The sequence below is a fragment of the Phoenix dactylifera genome, chromosome 5, assembly GCF_009389715.1.
Source record: "Phoenix dactylifera cultivar Barhee BC4 chromosome 5, palm_55x_up_171113_PBpolish2nd_filt_p, whole genome shotgun sequence".
Taxonomy (NCBI): domain Eukaryota; kingdom Viridiplantae; phylum Streptophyta; class Magnoliopsida; order Arecales; family Arecaceae; genus Phoenix; species Phoenix dactylifera.
Genome location: NC_052396.1, coordinates 2,186,583 through 2,206,034, shown reverse-complemented (window position 1 = coordinate 2,206,034; position 19,452 = coordinate 2,186,583). Strand labels below are relative to the sequence as shown.

The following is a 19,452-nucleotide window of genomic DNA, read 5'->3' as shown; positions in this document are numbered from 1 at the left end:
AAAATATAAATATATTTGTTATAGTCAATTATTTTTGAAAGTATAAATATGATGATAGTGAACTAAATGAGTGTGGAAGAGTGCAGGTGATGGTAAAAGAGAATGAAAAATTACCCATTTTCCTTATTTTCCATCAAAAGAGCAAACAATAGAAACCGCAGCATCGTTGGTGACTATGGCTCATGTTGGGATAGACAACATTGATGATGGGGGAATCGGTGATATGGTGATGGTGGAGATTAAGACTACTGTGGTGGTGATGATGCTAATAGTGGAAGCGATAGCAATGGTGGCGGCAGTGATGGCGATGGCATTGCAGGTGATGTCAGTAGTGGTGGTAAAAAAATTGAATTTTTTATTTTTGAAAATGATAGAAGCAAGAAATTCCTTGAAACAACAAAATAATTTTAACAAAATAATATGAAACATGCTTTTTATGTTGATTTTTCTATTTTGTTTTTAAAAAGTAAAAAACAGAAGCTGAAAGTGATGTCAGAGAGGCTTTTCTGAAAATCTTTTTCCTTTTGGGCATAAAGTATTCTACAGTTCTGTTTTTTTCGAGCACGAGATGCTTCATTAGTCTGGGCATCACATGATAATACAAGTTCTAAGAAATCCAGCTGGAGAAAAAAAATACCAGACACAAATATGCTAGAATATTTTATCACATTTTCTCACTGTGTGACGGTAGTAGTAGACTACGGCTAAACTACGAAACTGGAAAGGATATTTGCAGCTAAACCCCAAAGAATTGAAAGCAGAAAATTTTACAGAGTCCATCAATTATAATGGAATATCTATTGAATTTCTTCTCATGCCTTTCCTTTCCTAATCTACATCCTCTCTTGCTTTCAGATGATGCCGTCATCAGGTTCCGTATGCTCGCTACCATCCTCTCTAGAATTGAAATCTTGGTTCCACGTAAAATTTGAAGATGACAGCATGGAGGAGTACCAATAGCTCATAAGATCGTAAGAGAAAGGCATGGGAAGAAATATGATAGATAAATCCATTATAGCTGGTGGAGTGGTTCTATTAACAATTCTCCAGATAAAAAAAAAAAAGATGCATAGAAACATGAAAAAGGAGTCTTATATAATATATGCGAAAAGTTATAATATTAGTTATTCCCTTGCCAAGGAAAAGAGGTAATAATAGAAGTCTCTTCTTTTTTTTCTTTCTGGTAAAAATAATAATAGAAATTTTGACCTGCTTCCTTCCCTCCCTCCAAGTCAAACCTGTATTCTCCCATCCAGATCGCCTGCTTCCTTTATCACGTGCACTGCACGTTTTTTCGGAGAAAAAAGATCGTAGAAAATTTCGGCGTAATTTCGTCCTCCGTAATCCCGTTTCTTCTCCCGCGCTGCTCTCCGGATGTCCGGAGTCCGACAGTTCACTTTCGCAGACCAAAACCGGTCGTGACTCCGTTTACGTGCGCGGGACAGCGGAGGCTTTAGCTCCGCCCGGACTCCAAGAGTCGTGCCGGCGGATTTTGACTGGCGAACGCAGAACATGGAAGTCCTCCGTCTATCCGCGGGACCGCGCACCGGCATCAAGATCGGGCCGCCCAGGCCCTCCTTCCTTCCAAGATCCGCCCTCCCAAGTCCCACCCCAAACCCCACTAGCAGCAGCCAAACCCACCCTCCCATCTTTCAGAGGGAGGAGACCAAGCAGCAGACGATCTGTAGAAGAAGAGGAGGATTTCAAACCGATTTCTTTCCTATTCCTATCTAAGTTATACTCATAGTCGTCATCCTAATCCCAGGTGTGCAAGAATAAGAATTTGAAAGGCCAAAAAGAAAGAAAGAATAAAAAGGCAAAAAAGAAAGAGGAGGTGGGGAATCTCCTCACCGAACTCTCTTGTTGTTTAACATTTATAATATCCGCCCTCCGCCATCAGCTCCAGCTATCGTTCGTTTCCTTGATGCTTCCACTGGACCAGCCATGGCCTCGATACGCCGCTCCTTCCCCCCCTCCCACCGCCCGGGCCTCCTCTCCGCCCCTCCACTGCCGCCATCCCCTCCCCGCTGCCTCCTCATGATGGGCGCCTTCCTCCCGCGGCATCCCCGCAATACCAGCCGCCGCTCCTCCTGGCGGCGGCCCCTCCTCCGCTTCCTCCTCTTCTTCCTCCTCGGCTTCTTGCTGGGCCTCTCCCCCTTCGCCGAGCTCGACGACTCCGGCCTCCGCCCCCACGACTTCTCCTTCCACGACGACGTCGGCCCCCCCCGCCGGGATCTCGCCGCCCTCGTCCGGTCGAGGCCCCGGGAGATCGAGATCGTGCAGCCCGAGGGCCTCGTCGCCGAAGAGCTCGAGGCCCGGAAGGAGGAGGAAGGCCCCCTCGAGCCCGATCCAGGACCCCTTAGGAAGCTGCTCATCGTGGTGACCCCGACCTACGACCGCGCCCTCCAGGCCTGCTACCTCAGCCGGCTGGGCCAGACGCTGAGGCTCGTGCCGCCGCCCCTCCTCTGGATCGTGGTGGAGATGAACGCCCCCTCCATGGAGACCGCCCGGCTCCTCAGGAGGACGGGGGTCATGTACCGGCATCTGGTCTGCAAGAAGAACTCCACCCACATCAAGGACAGAGGCGTCCACCAGCGGAACACAGCGCTCGAGCACATCGAGCGGCACCGTCTCGACGGTATCGTGTACTTTGCCGACGACGACAACATCTACTCGCTCGAGCTGTTCGAGCGCATGAGGGAGATCAGGTGATTCTACGTCATGAGATCTATATCTAAATGTCGCTCTCCTGCAGCTTAGTGGATTTGAATTACCGATTTATGCGTTCCTTATTTTGATGCTTCTGTTCCACATCTTTGCCGGTTCATTTCGAGATGACTAGAACACTGTAGAACTTAAAAGGCGTGCTGACGCTGAAACCAGACGCCATGAAAGGGATGGCTATTCATACCATCCTGCGATACTTACTCCTCTAGGGGTTGGGTCAAAGTGGGCTTTTTACGCTTCGATGGGTGCTCTACAATTACCATGTATGTTGATGAGAAATGAGATTATGCACAATTTAATATATATACATGGAGCTCAATCCAAAGCTTCTCTTGCTCATCGTGCTCTGTGATGTTTGTTTGTTGATCCAAAGCTTCTTGCCTATATTATCCCTCTTTGTACCTTGTCGCACAACCCACTTTATGAATTGAAGCTTGTCACCATGTGCCATTGATTCTCAATTCCAGCATGATGTTAGTCTGTACATGTCCGCTGATGTTTAGGTTGATCCATCAATATATTCAGGTTATGTGTTTCGGTAAGATCATGTGCTTTTAGTTTGATTGAGATTGCTTTGGAAGACTCGAATTTCTATAGCTTGTTCTCATTCATAGCCAGACACTTTAACGCCATTGCAGATGATAAACCAACGCATGTGTATGCATGCAGGGTATTAAGACTTTAAAACTCTTCTTTCTCAAGGGACATAAAACAAAGGAGGCTCCCATTAATAGCTTGACTTACCTTTACCAAGCTTAAACTTGAGAAGGGAATTTCTTCTAGACATACAAAATTTGGTATGGTGCCAGACCATGTCAGGGCCTCATTAGTGTAATGCATTTCCTCTATTTCTTGAAAGCCACATAACAATGTATTAGGATGCAATCTCGAGGTACACAACGCTGTATGTATTGGTACACTTGCTACAATTCTGCTGAAAAAATTGGAATACATTATGTGTAATTATTAGAATAGAGATGTGGTATGACCTATTATTTGGGTTTGAAGACACCGATGCATAATTAAGAGGATTTGTAGTGTACTTAAAGTCTATAAGAATCAAGTGTTTATATGTTCAGATGTGCTATTCTGTTCATCCATTTTAGGCTATTCTGATTTGTCCATAGTCAAACAAAAAAAAAAAAAACAATTCATTCTTTGTATTTTTTATGTATCAATTTGGAGAGCTTCGATTATGAGAAGGGCAGCTATGTCTGCTTCCATTGACTTGTCCTTCAACTATAGAACTGATTTATATGTGGTTTCAAGGAGATTTGGCACCTGGCCCGTTGCAATGCTTGCTCAAAGCAAAAACAAGGCAATTCTGGAAGGCCCAGTATGCAATGGAAGTCAAGTGATTGGTTGGCAAACAAATGAAAAAAGCAAGAAACTTCAAAGATTTCATGTTGTTATGTCAGGATTTGCATTCAACAGCACGATACTGTGGGATCCCAAGAGGTGGCACCGTCTAACCTCAAATGCCATCAGGCAACTAGACACAGTAAAGGAGGGTTTTCAGGTATGACCGATGCCTTTTTTTCTTAAAAAAAAATCTCATAGTTTTTGCTGATAAAAATTTTATGTATTGCAGACTTCATGATGATAAATCAGAAGAGATACTTTAAGAATGGAAAACAAAAGGAACATAACGTTTATATATGCTTATACAAATTTTAGGTAGGTGCATTTGTGTCCATTAGATCAAGAAACAGAAATAACCCTCGACATTGTTGACATGTATTCTCAACTGAAAGAGCTTTTATTTTTTCTCTATTCATCGACAAGGCTGGATTCCGATGAGTTGGCTACTCATTAGTCCTGTAGTCACATTGACACCATCATCATAACAAGTTTTTATGCATACACCTTCAAAATGTGATTCAACTGCAAACCATAATTTACTTTGAATAGTTAATTACCTGCGGAGATTGTAAGGTTGATGAGTCTGTTTCTGTTGATGACGACCTGAGCATTCTGTCTCAGTTGTAGTCATTTTTTCATACAATTCAAGAATGTTGGTAGTGAAAACTTCATGGTGACCTTTTATTCAATCTATTAGTCTAACAAGAATGACTGAAAATTCTTTTGTGTTAGAATACCTAATTTATGTGATTTTGAGCTCAAAGATGCTCAATGCTAGGGCTGCTATATACCAGCGTTCAGTTGAGCATTAAAAATACTCTAGTGGAAGCTGACAAAGTTATTAGTTGAGGTGTCAAAAAAATTGATGGTAGCTGAAAACGTATACTTTTGGTGCTATTCATCCCAACATAATTTTGTCCTCTGTTTTAACAAGTTCCACAGAGTCTCTTCTTTGGGATTTCAGTAAAACCTATACTTTTGGTGAACTCAAACCTAGTTTTAGATTGTATTCAGCATTTTCAGTTGAACCAAACTAGTATTGATTAAAGACTACTATATATGGACTACTAGCCTCAAATTTGGGTTCTGTTCATTAATTATGAGCTTGTAGAAGGTCAACTTGTTGGCAGTATGATAGGTCCATCTCCAAATAGCAGTTTTGCATGGTTAAATTGAAATTTTGTATATTCGGAAGATTCTGGAAGCATTTCGCTGTAAAGTATGAAGAAATATAAAGGAAAGATAAATTTTTTTCAAATAATTAGATTATTAGTAGTGAAGTATCTTACATTTCATGAGAACCATAAATAGAGGGAACAAATTCTATGGAAAACAATGAAAAAATAGATATCATATTTCTCTTTTAGAAATTCAATAAATGTAAAAGGGGCACCCCAATGCATGAGGCTCCTGCCACTGCGGCATAGATGTATGCAACTTTACCCTTGCATGCGAAGAGCCTATTTCTGTGCTTTAAACCCATGACACTCAGGTCAAAATAAAGCAACCTTACCGTTGCATCAAGACCCATCCTTAGAAATTCAGTAAATGTAATTTACCTAAATTCAATAGTACACAAGCAAGATTCTTTGTCTTTTTAATCCACAAATTTAGAGGCTAAATATTGCAAAAATTTAGAAAAGTTGCTCTTTTATGTTTTTTTCTACAATGGTAAAAAACATATATTGGTGTATCAACTAGTGGGATCTCCAATTGATGACAGGATAGTTTTTATAGTCACTTGTAGTAAATGATACTCCAGTGTTCATATGTTTGTAAGACGTGATATGCGACACTTGATATCCTCATGATTTGTGTCTTTGTAGTTATATCAGTGATCAGCATTTGAGGTTGATCTTATGCTATAATTATGTTTTGAACTAATACCTTAGGCGGTAGACTTAGTGGGTATAGATCTGCCAATATAAATGTTACTAAGAGACCTCATCCAACCACACTATTATAGTTAGATTATAACCACACGATGCACTATACTATGAAATGATATTAATATAAATTCAACTTGTATTACTTTGTTAAGATTTTGTCATTTTCGTTTGCTTTATCAATTTTTAACCACTCTATATTTTTATAAATAGTTTTGGACAAAAATAATTAAAAGCTTAGAACTGTGTGGGCAACAACATATCATGCTCTAAAATTATGTCTGTCAATCATTCTTTTGATCCATATGGCCTTTTTTGTGTTCTTTACATAATTTCTTCTTCTTTTTTCTTTTTGGATCGAAACCACCTAAAGCCATAACCAGAACCTGCCAATTTAAAAATTGGATTTGTGAACCTTGATTCACATCAAGTTTTCCAAAGCCCTATTCTCATTCCAAACCCTTTAATGATCAGATCCTCAATGCCTAGTGTCATTATATGCGTGTGTAGTGAAGCACAATTACTCAGATATGTGAATAATATGGGATGAATAGTCATGGAAGAGCTCCACATAATTTTTTGAGGTTCATTTTACAATTAAAAGAAAAATAGCAACATAGTATGTTAAAAATAGTTTCAATAAGTAAATGCATTTAAATACCTGCTGGTTGCAGGGCTCTTAGTAGGTAGATTTTGGGCACAGCAAATCAAAACTTTTGAGTGCAGCCCTGGTCTGCCTTAATGTTTACTACTTCTTCCTTACTGGTTAGATGCATAAACTATATGCCAAGATTAGACTACAGTTGCCTCTTCTTAACAATAGAAAATTAGCCTCAACTCACTAACAGCCGGAATTTATTCTGGGGCTAGCCTCATGCACCATCCAAATGTTCATTAATGTCACAAACATGGTTCACTATAATGGTGTGTACTGTCCCGTACCGGATATACCATGTTGTACTGATACTAAACCAAGACTTAGCATGGTCCAGACCTATGACTTCAGTGTTCACAGCTGATATCTTTCATGCCCTGCCATGTTCTCAACAATTTAACATTTAATTTTGTTATTTGAATATTTGCAGGAAACAACATTTATAGAACAAATAGTCGAAGATGAAAGTCAAATGGAAGGCTTACCATATAATTGCGCAAGGATCATGAATTGGCATCTTCGCTTGGCAGCTAGAAATCTTGTTTATCCTGAAGGGTGGCAAGTCTCAAGGGATCTTGATGTCGTCATTCCTTTGAAATAGAAATTTTAGGTTTGGCGAGGTAACTGCGCTTAGGCAGGTTTAGTTTGTGACATTTGATGATGCCATCTCTATGATCTTTTCTTGGCATTTACCGGGACCTGCTGATGGAAGGATATTATTGCATGCTTAAACTCATTCAAGTTCATTTATTATCTGAAAGAACACTTCTCTTAGAGAGAATGCTCCCTAAATTATATGATTGCGTACATAAACTCACTTGAATTCCTTGATTATCAGAAAAACTAATTTTTCTTAGAGCAAAATGCTCCCTAATTTTTTCTCTTCTCAGGAGTTTCTTTTCCTCCTTGAATTTTTTTATGTTCTTTTGCATATGCTGTTACCAGAAACAGCATCGTTATTGATATGAGGTTGGTCATTTTTTAAAATTGTTTTTGCTTGTCTGGTTGCTTACTGCTTTAATTTGATTCATTCTCTTCTTACTTGCCTATATGTAACCCATCTACTGAACTTTTTCTGTTTATTGTGTTCAGCAAAAGTCCAGCCATACAACCATCGCGGTAGCGGGCCCTCCAATGCTGGTTGGCTTATCAAGACAAAGCACCTACTTGAGTGCTTGGTCATGCTCACCGCCGTCAGACATGCCTTAATGCAAATATTCAATATTCTTTCAGGGGAAGAGAACCATCTTACCGTGATACCGGTCCATATTCTGTGGAAGACGTACACATTCCTTGTATCCATTCACTAGAGAGGAGCCTTTTTTTTTTTTTAGGTTTGTTTAGAAGCTCTTTTACTACTAAAAGTGTGCCAAAGTGTTCTCAATGTAAGAAGTTGTTCACAGCGTCAATTTTGATAGCACTCGGCTGTAGAATCGGCAATGTGGCCGTTCTTCCTTTTTGATAGCTTGTGTGAGACTTTTTTATTATTATTATTTTATTTGGGTCTGGACCGGCCTGGATTGAGCTGGGCCGCCCTTTAGGCTGACCACGTGCATGGCACGGGGGACCGAGGGAGAAAGACTCCTGATGGGGTCATCTTTCTTTCCCCATTCCAGCGAGGAAGAGGAGTCTAAGGGCACGCCGACCTCCGACAAAGCCCTAGGATTCGATCTATAAAAAAGCCTCTCCTCTTTCTTATGGGCATTGCACTAAATCCATGATCAATTGCGGTAAAATCCCTTGAGTCCTCGCTTGGATTCCGTCGAGCATTCTCGGCGAGAAACCATCGATCCGATATCGAAGATGAGGTATGGCCCCTAAACTCTTTTCCCTCTCCTCCATGGTTCTATGGCTGCCATTGCCAGCCGGTTTTGAGCCAGTTAATGGCTGGATCTCTTTGGACATGGTCTCCTCTGTCTCTTTTTCCTTTCTCTTCTTCTTTCCATCCGGTTGATCATCGCCGCCGCCATTGGGGGTCGCCGGCCACTGGGGGGTTGCCATTCACCAGCGACGCTGCCGCTTGAGGCGGCCGTCCTCTACTTTCAGAAGGAGGGGAGAGAGAGGGCCACTTGGGGGTTGCCATTCACCAGCGACGTTGCCGCTTGAGGTGGCCTTCCTCTGCTTCAAGGAGGGGAGAGAGAGAGAGACTTACGGTTCTCTCTTCTTCTTCCCTTGTTCTCTCTCTCCTCTCTCTAGTTTCTATCTCTCCTTATTTCTCTCTCTTCTTCTTTTTTTCTCTCTATCTTGGTGTCTTCTTTTTGTAGTTGATTCAAAAAAGTTTCGGTGGAAGGGAGCGATGGGTAATTCTAAGTTACTACGTGATGGTGAACCCTTTAGTGGACCAGTAGAAGATTTTGGGTTGTCAATTATCTCGGATAATGTTTTTATATTAATTTGGTTCTGTAAGTTGAAATTCAATGCGGGAGACTGAATCCGCGAAGAAAAATACGTGGAATGGATCGCCAATATTGTCCCAGTGAAGAAGAAAAAATAGGCAGATTAGGTCGACGTCGAGCAGGGATCTATTGGTTTTGCACTCATTACAATATTCTATATATATATATATATGCACGCACACAAAATATCTATAAACATGAAGGCGGGTGTACAAGGGTTATGCACAAAATATCGTAATGATTAAGATAAGTAAGATGCAAGAATTCTTTTAGGATGATTTTTGTATTAAACTATATTTTGATAATATATGCTTCTAATTGATAGTACGATGGATGCATATATAAGTATAACTAATATTTGCATAACGGACTAATGAATGTGGTGGACATATATTTTTAGTTTGCATATTTTTTAAAATTTTATTGTAGAGAATATGTTTTGTAATGGATCTGAGGGCCCGTTTGGTTCGCGAGAAAAGAAGGGGAAAAAGTGTAGTCAACGGGAAAGTAATGAAATGCCTCTTATTTGGTTGGAGTTTTCAAAGGAGAGAGAAGGGAAAGTTGTATTCCCATGGGAATGTGATTCCCATATTTCATGGGAAAGTCTTTTCCATGAGAAACATGGGAAAGTTACTTTCTCATGAGGCGGCCGCTCCATTTTTACTTTTTCCCAAAAAGTACCTTCAGCATTAAAGAAGCATTAAAGAGCCATTAAAAACCTAATTTTTATTAAGGGCATAATAGAATTATATATAACTTTCCTAGGAAAGTGGATGGCCAACCAAACATAAGCATCTTGGAAATTTGTCACTTTTTCATGGTTAACCAAACATGCCAAAAGTACTTTTCTAGGCATCCTCTTTCTAGGAATTTGTTTTGCAGGAATCATATTCCTAGGAAGAAAAATGCTTTCCGCGAACCAAACGAGCCCTGAATGTTGAGTTGGGGTGAGGCAACTTACTAGCCCTTTTATGTGTATACGAATGTAGTGTTGATTTTATCAAAAGGGGTTGGTACCGGATGGGAAGGGTGACCAAGTTGTGACACCTACCACAACGAGAGACATCTCTGCTGATGGCTTACGGGAGGTCATGTCTAACAGACTAGAAGGTTTGATCAGAATTTTGCTGACAACACAGACAAAGGAGGGTTCTGCGGAAGACTTGCATGCAGAACTCCTTTTTTGGAGTAGTATTTCCGGATCGTGGGAACGGAAACCAGAGTTTTTTTTAAAAAAAAAAAAAAAAATTACAATGCATTTCGTTTCTCACCGGCCGCTCGTGTACTTGGTGACTGCAAATGCGAACAGACCTTTGCTGCTCGCGTGATTCCCGGCAACTAAGGCAGTACGCTGCATTCCCAGTGTCGGTTTCTCATTACCGTTTTAAAACAATTATGGCAGAGCATCCTGGATGGCGGAGAGCGGTGTGTGCCTCCAAGTCCAAGATTGTGGTCGGCGATGGCCTTCCGGGCTTGGAATCCAGGGGGAGGACATGGAGGTTCTGTAATCTGGATAGGGAGGTTGCTTAGGAGAATCCGGGAGCGCCATGATGGACCTGGGGCCGATGCCCTAGAACAGGGGACAACTTGGGCGAGCATGGTGCGAAGGCAGGAGGGGGCATCGATGGGAAATTCAAAAGGTGACGGAGAGCGAGATTTCTCTGCTCCAAGAGAAGTTCTTCACCAAAGTGGCGGCGCTCTCGGGTGAGGAAATAAATGAGGCCTTTTGGACGATGGAGGTTGCCGCTAAAGTTGGGGACACAATGCCGCTACGCACTCTGCTTTGTGGTTGAGGTTGCCGAACCTGGTGGTCGAGTATTGCGATGGAAATAAAAGATTCATCGCATTGCTTTGTCGGCAGGGGACTCCTGCAGCCTAGTATCATGGTGAAGGAAGGATATGGTTGGGCTTGTGTTCAAGTGGACATCAACAAATCGCTGCAGCCTAGTATCATGGTGAAGGAAGGATATGGTTGGGCTTGTGTTCAAGTGGACATCAACAAATCGCTGCAGCCTAGTATCATGGTGAAGGAAGGCTATTCTTGGGCTTGTGTTCAAGTGGACATCAACAAATCGCTGCAGCCTAGTATCATGGTGAAGGAAGGCTATTCTTGGGCTTGTGTTCAAGTGGACATCTACAAATCGCTGCAGCCTAGTATCATGGTGAAGGAAGGCTATTCTTGGGCTTGTGTTCAAGTGGACATCAACAAATCGCTGCAGCCTAGTATCATGGTGAAGGAAGGCTATTTTTGGGCTTGTGCTCAAGTGGACATCAACAAATCGCTGCAGCCTAGTATCATGGTGAAGGAAGGCTATTCTTGGGCTTGTGCTCAAGTGGACATCAACAAATCGCTGCAGCCTAGTATCATGGTGAAGGAAGGCTATTCTTGGGCTTGTGCTCAAGTGGACATCAACAAATCGCTGCAGCCTAGTATCATGGTGAGAGCGAAGGGCAGATCTTCTAGGAAAGCACTCTCTGCAGTCTGGTCTGGTCCGGTCTTAGGGTGAAAGCAAAGCGCAAATCATCCTGGAAAGCATTCTCATATGAGAACCTGCCAGAACTGGAGGGACGCTTTTGTAAATTATCGTTATCCGGGGCTCGCAGGGAGTTTTATGCTCCAAGGGAAAGGACGGTGTCTAAAACATAAAAAAGGGCACCACGGATTCGGGATTCGTGCCTCCCTCCGTGTCGCCGCTTCGCTTCGTAATAAGGCGGCAGGCAGTCCGGCACCCGTCCAGCCGCTGAGAGACAGAGAGAGAGAGAGAGAGAGAGAGAGAGAGAGGCAGGAAGAGAGGAGAGTGGAATCATCGGAGAAGGAAATCAATTGATCGACCGAGATCAAGATCACGGAATGGAAGGTTGGGACCCGAGCACGCAGTCGGCTTTGACGCAGATCCCGCTGCTGTCGACGCGGGCGGGGCCGCGGGATGGGGCGGCGTGGACGCAGCGGCTGAAGGAGGAGTACCGGGCGCTGATCGCGTACACGAGCATGAACAAGGCCGGAGACAACGACTGGTTCCGCATCGCCGCCGCCAACCCGGAGGGCACCCGCTGGGAGGGCTCCTGCTGGTACGTTCACAACCTCCGCCGCTACGAGTTCACCCTCCAGTTCGACATCCCCGTCACCTATCCCGCCACCGCCCCGGAGATCGAGCTTCCCCAGATCGACGGCAAGACCCACAAGGTATGGCACCACATCTATTTGATTCTATGCTAGACGCAGCACGCATGGTGTCAGACTCATTGATTCATCGATTGACATCTTATCCCTTTCTAACCTTATCCCATTGCTCTTGACTCTCAGATGTACAGGGGAGGGAAGATCTGCCTCACCGTCCACTTCAAACCCCTCTGGGCCAAGAACTGGTAATAAACATTTTTATTTTTATTTTCATTTTCATTTTTTGTTTCTTCTTTTTCTTTCCTCAAAAAGAAAGAAAGGAAGAAAGAACAATCTGGATTCTTGACCCCACTCTCTCTTTCCCCCCTCAGTTCATTCTGTATTTGTTCACTATCGGTGAAGTTGTTTTTTTTTTTTTTTGGTGCATTGGTGAAGTTGTTCAAGCAGCATCGGGCATGCATGATTGGATTTCTTTTTTCTCTTTTAAAGGACGACAGTGAATTAGGAATATTTGGAATTTCGTTTTATCTCCTTTTTCTTCGGAAAAAATAGTGCTACCTTCAGTACTTGCGATATTATTGCGATTGGGACCTGGAAGGATCTTGAAGTGGGAATGCTTGAAAGTTGCTCCTTTTTTCCCCCTTAAAGAAAGTCCCTTCTTTTTAACTAGATGATTGGATGCCATTACTTATTTGTTTATCTCCTGATTGCTTTCATCTGTGTGGCAGTCCCAGGTTTGGAATTGCACATGCCCTTTGCTTGGGCCTCGCACCATGGCTTGCAGCTGAGGTGCCCATTCTGGTGGACTCTGGCATGGTGAGGCACAAAGACGACGAGGCATCATCTACCGAATATTAAGTATGCTTCTTGGTTTTGGTGATAATAAACTTCTACCAGGGAAAAATAGTAACTCGACGCATTAGCTGATATATATATTATGAGTTAATTGACAAGTACTGCATAATATATATCATGAGTTGAGATTGTTATATTGATTATTCTGTGCCCTCCCTTTTCAAACAGAATTGTTCTATAAATGTTTAACTGATGTAGCCATCCTTTCTGTCTTATGTCCTGCCGAAATTTAATTTGAATAGTCAAATATTTGTTTATCCAATGTCAATATACAGAATGTTTAAACTTGAATCAGAGATATACACATCATTGGGGGCAAAAGCATGTGTATTGAGGTGGGTTTTTTTTTTGTTTTTGTTTTTGTTTGAAGGGGGGGTTGGGTAGATAGAGATAGAGGGAGAGGATTCATTTCCTTGTAGACTATAGAAGCTTACAGTAAATCTGAATCACAAAATAACTGTCTTTCTATTCCTTTCTTTTTCTTAGAGATAGAGCCGTGACTGTCATATCTTTTCAGCACATAAAGTATATGATGTTATAATATCTCATAGTTTATCATTTAATTTATGAATACATTGTGGTTTCAAGTGAAGTTTAGGATGACCATGGGCAGCCCAAACCTTTCCCACTATCAGACTAGATTTCTGAGTCCCATAATACAAATCACTGGGGAACTTCCATATTGTGAATAACTATGGTAATGATTAAATATAAGGGGATAAAGAACACTAAGGAATTGGATGATCAATTGGATAATAAGAAAACACCTAAATTAGGAATTTACGAGTAGATCCCATGTGGTTGCAGCCTGGCACCTTCCTTGATTGTATGTGTATATTAAATCCCATTCTTCTTAGCCAAAATGTGCTTAGGGATTTTTTTTATCGGATATAGTCTTGGATAGGGTAAATGGAAACCAATTACCAATCTATAAAAAAATAAATAATATGTTGATTTTTGGTACAGCAGATTTAACGCAATCTAACTATGGAAATTAAAACCTTATACTAGCTAAAGTAAATTGCAAGGTTGGATGTTAATAATGTATTCCTCATGCCAAGTGGATGGAGGTGAAGGTTAGGAAAGACAATGTGTGGAATGTAGAGGAGCCAAAAGGTTCCACTTGTAGAGGTGAATGTTTTGAACCAGAGATGCTCTAACAATATATAACATTGAAGAAAGGAAAATTTTGAGGGAGATTGAAAAGCTTAAAAAAAAGCCAGGAAGGACAACCCTAATATTACTTGGATGGAGGTTTTGATATTTCTGTTTTTGTTTAATACGGTTTGAAAAGTTATTTTAGATAGAAAGAACCCTATAATTTTTGTGGAGTATAATTGGAGGAGAATGGTAATTTTGTCTTGGCTTAATCTGGGTTAGATATGAAACTTGCAATTCTGATTGTTTATCCTAGACCAGATTTGTAAATAAAATGATGCGGCCATGTAAGTTTCAACTTAGATTCTGCTCTTTTGTTGCTTTTCTTGATCTAGGCATCTCCAATACTGCTTAGTCCCAGATGAAGGTAATGCCACCAAGGTCTTTGATCAATTGATCCTATTCCACTTTCTCACATGAGTGTCAAGTTGGTTCTTTTTTTGTTTCTGGAATGTGTGGAGATGAGGAGGTAAAGATGAATATATATAAGTGGAACTATGTCATCTCTTTTAGAATTACATGTTTTTTTTCCATAATCTTAGTAGTAGTAGATCTACAAGTTTAGAACAGTGCATGGTAGGTAGTGTGGAAGTACAAATTTTGCTGTTATTTGTTTTGTTGGTATGATGGTCTCCTTGTAGATTTCTTGTTCTATTAGTTCGAGGGTATGCTTGGAATAATGGTTTGATATTCCGCGGTCAAGAATACCGATTTCCAGAAAGGATTTGGCAATCTTGAACTGAGGATATGACAACCTTATCGTGGGTTATGCAGTCAGTTGGGTAAGTTATTTTCTTTTGTTTATTTAACAGCTGCTAACAGAAGAAAAGTAACAGCATGCTGTGTTTTTTAGTTGTTTTTAATATTTTTTGCTCATTTTTAGATGATCACCGTGCTAAGTGCGTTATAGTTTTCCAATGAACCACGGAAGTTCTCTGTTTACAACTTCATATATTTAGGTCCAAGCACTTAAAAACCTATAGCTTGTGGGTAGTTGCAACCATTTAATGGAAAAATCCCTCTTTTAGATTTTCTTATCGTTCTTATTTTATTGCCCTGAATTTCCACCATCTCCAATTTCATTTATGCAATGTTAAAATGGAGTCTGGAAGCAAGTGCATCTAAACTCATTTTTTATGGTTTGTAGCACCTAAAATTTTGCATTTCTTTTTGGTGCCAGTAGTTTACAAGAATTAGGTTCTACATCTAATAGAACCAATCTTATTGACAAACCTACCATCTTGTATGACTAATCGAACTAGTCTTACCATACTTGTTAAATATAAATCATGTAGACTTTGTGTAAGTTGTATGCTCTCGAGTAATAGTAAATCAACATAATGTGGCTTCATATTGGTTGGCTTGATATTTTCAATATACTTAGCGGGGCCCATCTCAAAGCATCAAGGTTGGATTTGTGTAGGTGGATGAATTATGGAGTTTGGAGCACTTTGAGATCTGTGTGGTGGGTGAGCAACGGTGGACTTGTGCAAAGGTGAATCTTTGTTTCGCACAAAATTTGCAACCCTAATCCCTTGGCGTCTCGTGTAAAACAAATGTTTATCCCCTATTTTGCTGCGGTTAAAATTGGAAGAAGTATGCTCATGCTCTCCACTATAATTTATATGTCTGGTACATTTAAGGATCTTGTATTATAATGCCTTTTAGATTATCTTATGTCCTCTAGTATGTGACAGTTTATAAAAGCTCAGACTCGTGCAGATGTTACTCCCAAGATCTGCAGGACACCTGGATCTGCACCCCCTGAAACATTTAGATGGAGATGCACCGAGCCATTCAAGGGTGAAACGAGCGATAAAGCTTGTAAGTGCTCAGAGCGTAGCAGTGGCACTAGAGTGCTAGGATTGAAACTGCGAGGCCGCAGAAGCATGAAGAACAATGAGTTAGCAGTTGAGATGTACTGATCTTGTATAAGCAAAGCATCATGCTGCTGTCGGATTCATGATAGATTCTAGATGTTATAATTTTGGTTAAGATTTTGGAATTTTCAGAGATGCATCCTGATGATAGATGATAGACGACAGATAACAGAGGACGACCAAGAAGGCACAAATTACAAGAACAGCCATCGATCCCTTCGTGGAGAGGGGGTACCTTCACCATGACGACTGCATTGGTATCTCATGCTTTTCGTTTGTGGCATATGAGCCATGTTAGCTCTAACAAGTGACCTCGGAAAAATCATCTCAAGAACATGTACTGTATGGTAATTTCAAGTAAATCAGCAGGCAAATGGCTCGAACATCGCTGTCATGGTTTCTTGTGGCCTCCCGTATCTTCGTGCTTCTTGCTTTTAGGCCTCCATATTTTATCATTTTATGGAAAATAAGTTGCTTTTTCCCGTTGATGCACTTCTATGCAGCCAATCAGACCCTTTAAGGTCAAGATGGTGAATGAAGTGGTGGAGCCGGGATTTTATGCCAAGTCTTGTGACTTAGGCATGCCTATTTGTTATTAAATTCATATCAGTTATAAATACTTTAAAAGAAAATTTTCTAACTTTGTTATAACTCATGCTCGCACAGTGATTGGATCTCTAGCTTTTTGCTATCAGAAACCAAAACTTGTCATCGTGGAAGCAACATGATAGCCAAAATAAGTTGGAAAAGTCTACTATGTTGTTAAATGTAGACAAATAAAAAGCTGCATTGGACTTTTGTGTTGCTCACAAGTTTGGGCAACTGCTTGATGGGGGAGATGCTGAAGCTGCTAGTTTTTGGTACAAAAACCTGCTAGTTCAAATATGTGTGGACGAGAGAAGATGGAGATGCAGAAGGGCACATGCAAATTGAAAGCTGAAATTTCAGAATTTTCTTGACTCTAAAATATGGTACCACTTTTATTATAATGGATGCCAAACCCTAAAATGCAGTCCCACTATTTTGTGTCCAATTCAATGTCAATCACATAGTCTAGCTCTACAGCAAATGAAGAACAAAAGCAAAACAGACTCCTGGGTATTGTTGTTGTTTTTATGTTTCTCTTTGCTTTTATCTTCATTTTTTTTGTAAGCAATAGACATTGGCTGTTAAAAACTGCTGCATTTGATAGCGGAACAAATTTAGAGGGAACAAGAAAGAATTATTTGGATACTGTAGAAGGGATAGGCTTATTCCAAGGGATAAAGATTTTTAGTAATTGATTGGAAGATTAAGAGGAGACAAGGGGAGAGCATGGAGTGTATTGGGGGGAAAAATAGACCACCCCATAAATACAATTAAAGCATCTGAATCCGACAGCAAGCCTGACTTCAGAAGGCCGAGCTTAGAAGGCACGAGCTCAGAAGGCTAACATTAGAAGGCATGAGCTCCGAAGGCCGAGCTCAGAAAACCGAGCGCAGAAGGCCGAACGCAGAAAACCAAGCTCCGAAGGTTGAGCACGGAACGCCCACATAAAGAAGGGAGCACCAAATCTTCCACAACTGTCAAAATTTGAATTTCTACCATCTCAATCGATTGCCAGCTAATTTGAACGCCGTGCGATCTAAGTTAACTTATTTAATCCGAGATATGCGCAATCGCAATCAAGGGTGAGTAACCGCCACACCCCCTCCTATAAAGAGGGGGGAACGCTGGCGAGGCGGGGGGATCTCTCTCTCGATCTCTTCTTCCGCCTCGGCCATTACTTTTCTCCATTACCCCTCTCTCTCAACTTCTCTCCCTCTACAAAAATACTGCTTGACTGCTCCATAAACTCACCTACAAACCCCCCTCTGACTTAAGCATCAAAGGGCCTGCGCCAGAACCCCCGACTATTGGCTTCTTGCAGGTCTACCGGAGACAACTGTCCGCCACTGCACCACCAGTCGGAGCTCCTCCTCCTTGGTTCGCGGTCACCCCAGGGTCTAATTTCCGGCAACAGTTGGCGCTAGAGGAAGGGACCGAGTCGTGATCATGAGACTAATTAAGGAGCAGAGGAGCCTCTGATGCCTCTCAGCATCATGCACCAAGTTCTGGCCGCTCGATCTAGAATCCATCGTCGATGTAGTAGGTCCCAGCTGTGGAGAAGAAGAAGAAGAGAATGATGGGAATGAAATATTTTATTCAAACATCTCTTTGGGTGAGAGAAAATCCATGTACGTAGGACTCTTCTTCGGGCGAGAGTTAACCCAAACACCACTTCTATTCTCATGCTGCCTTTCCCTTCGTTCGTTCTCTCATTTATGGATCCCTTGACAACTGACAAGCGAAATAAAAAGCTGTCACGTCGGCACTCGAGTTCCTTTCCCTCTCACGTCTTCCATCTAAATCGAATGCTTTCCTCGACGTGGTTACTTTCTTCTTCCTCCCCGTTCTGCATGCTTTCCCGCTCCCCCTGTCTTCGCAACAGAATCTTCGACGAAGACTCAGCTCCCTTGCAACAGACTCCTTCTCTGCGTGCCTGGGACTCCATCGTGGTGGACCGTGTGTTAGAGTCCTGGTCCAACGCCATCAGGTAGCGGAGGTTGGGTCTTCGAACCCGTTGCGGTCTGGTGGGTTCAGAGGGCGTATCACGATGCCTCTGGCAGATCAAGCTCCGCGGATCCACTTTGAACAGTTAGACATGTTGGTGCAACAAATCCAAGTGTTCACTGCGGCCGTTCAAGGCCTGCAGCAAGTAAGAGACCAGCATGTACTCCCTCTTCATGGGTGTAAGTCCTCAGAATGCCTCCCCCAGAAGGCCGGTGCTGAGTCAAGTCCTGAGGGACTTCGAAGCTCAGGAGCCATCAGAATATCTCCAAAAGGTATGGGACGCCACTTTGGCTTTAAATAATTTCAATATTTTATCTATTTCCATGTTGGAGAATGCAAAAGACGACCTACGTGTATCTCCATCTCCAACATCGCTTCGCTCCGAATGGGGACGCACGATCACCAACGGACGAGGTCCATCGTCTGCGAGTATCTCCATCTCCAACGTCGTCCTGCTCCGAGTGGGGGCGCACGATTGCCAACGGACGAGGTCCGTCTCCTGTCTCGTAAAGATAAAATTGTCTTCTCTCTTTCTTGGGTAATCTAGTAAATAGAAAAGTGGAGGGATAATATGGTGATTTAATTATACCATGGATGGGAGGGAGTTCATTTCATCCTTCTTTATAGAATTGACTTATGGAGTAAGTCGGAGGGATGTCCCTTCGACCATCATCATAATGACAAAATAACCCTATTTCATGAGCTAGAAAGACCGTTTGGCCGGATAAAGAAGGAATAGGGGGTTGTTCCCCTACATTTTTTTCTATCCAAACATAGCACTGAAGATTTACAAGTTATTTAAAAAAGTAAAAAATTTCAT

The 19,452-nt window shown here is 41.8% G+C and overlaps 2 protein-coding genes across 7 annotated transcripts; both read left to right on the top strand.

Moving 5' to 3' along the window:
• Positions 1–144: 144 nt before the first annotated feature.
• On the top strand, positions 145–10,255 carry LOC103703985 (probable beta-1,4-xylosyltransferase IRX9H). 2 transcript variants are annotated; one of them, XR_005511909.1, is made up of 5 exons: positions 152–2,708; positions 3,997–4,246; positions 7,061–7,250; positions 7,723–8,438; positions 10,016–10,255. XR_005511909.1 is itself a non-coding variant. In XM_039126476.1 (3 exons), the coding sequence occupies exons 1-3, from the start codon at positions 1,945–1,947 to the stop codon at positions 7,229–7,231; spliced, it is 1,185 nt and encodes a 394-aa protein (XP_038982404.1). In that variant the 5' UTR covers positions 145–1,944; the 3' UTR covers positions 7,232–8,039. The 2 variants fall into 2 exon arrangements, 1 of the variants encoding a protein (XP_038982404.1); XM_039126476.1 differs by lacking the exon at positions 10,016–10,255 and having other exon boundaries at positions 145–2,708; positions 7,061–8,039.
• Positions 10,256–10,424: 169 nt separating this feature from the next.
• LOC103703983 (ubiquitin-fold modifier-conjugating enzyme 1-like) lies at positions 10,425–16,677 on the top strand. Of its 5 annotated transcripts, none has more exons than XM_039126477.1 (5): positions 10,425–12,210; positions 12,331–12,392; positions 12,876–12,963; positions 15,584–15,655; positions 15,858–16,677. In XM_039126477.1, exons 1-5 carry the CDS (start codon positions 11,878–11,880, stop codon positions 16,083–16,085), a joined length of 783 nt encoding a protein of 260 aa, XP_038982405.1. In that variant the 5' UTR covers positions 10,425–11,877; the 3' UTR covers positions 16,086–16,677. The 5 variants fall into 5 exon arrangements, 2 of the variants coding, with proteins under 2 accessions (XP_038982405.1, XP_008785311.1); XR_001879233.3 differs by having other exon boundaries at positions 10,597–12,210; positions 12,876–13,005; positions 15,883–16,155; XR_003385020.2 differs by having other exon boundaries at positions 10,597–12,210; positions 12,876–14,942; positions 15,584–16,440.
• Positions 16,678–19,452: the final 2,775 nt, after the last annotated feature.

What these genes read in the sequence shown, in the direction of transcription:
- LOC103703985 (XM_039126476.1), top strand. Translation starts at nt 1,945, where the DNA reads ATGGCCTCGATACGCCGCTCCTTCCCCCCCTCCCACCGCCCGGGCCTC. An exon ending in GAGCGCATGAGGGAGATCAG is followed by an intron (nt 2,709 to 3,996) that starts GTGATTCTACGT and finishes TGTGGTTTCAAG; the next exon opens with GAGATTTGGCACCTGGCCCG. An exon ending in CAGTAAAGGAGGGTTTTCAG is followed by an intron (nt 4,247 to 7,060) that starts GTATGACCGATG and finishes GAATATTTGCAG; the next exon opens with GAAACAACATTTATAGAACA.
- LOC103703983 (XM_039126477.1), top strand. Translation starts at nt 11,878, where the DNA reads ATGGAAGGTTGGGACCCGAGCACGCAGTCGGCTTTGACGCAGATCCCG. An exon ending in TCGACGGCAAGACCCACAAG is followed by an intron (nt 12,211 to 12,330) that starts GTATGGCACCAC and finishes CTTGACTCTCAG; the next exon opens with ATGTACAGGGGAGGGAAGAT. An exon ending in AACGGTGGACTTGTGCAAAG is followed by an intron (nt 15,656 to 15,857) that starts GTGAATCTTTGT and finishes AGTATGTGACAG; the next exon opens with TTTATAAAAGCTCAGACTCG.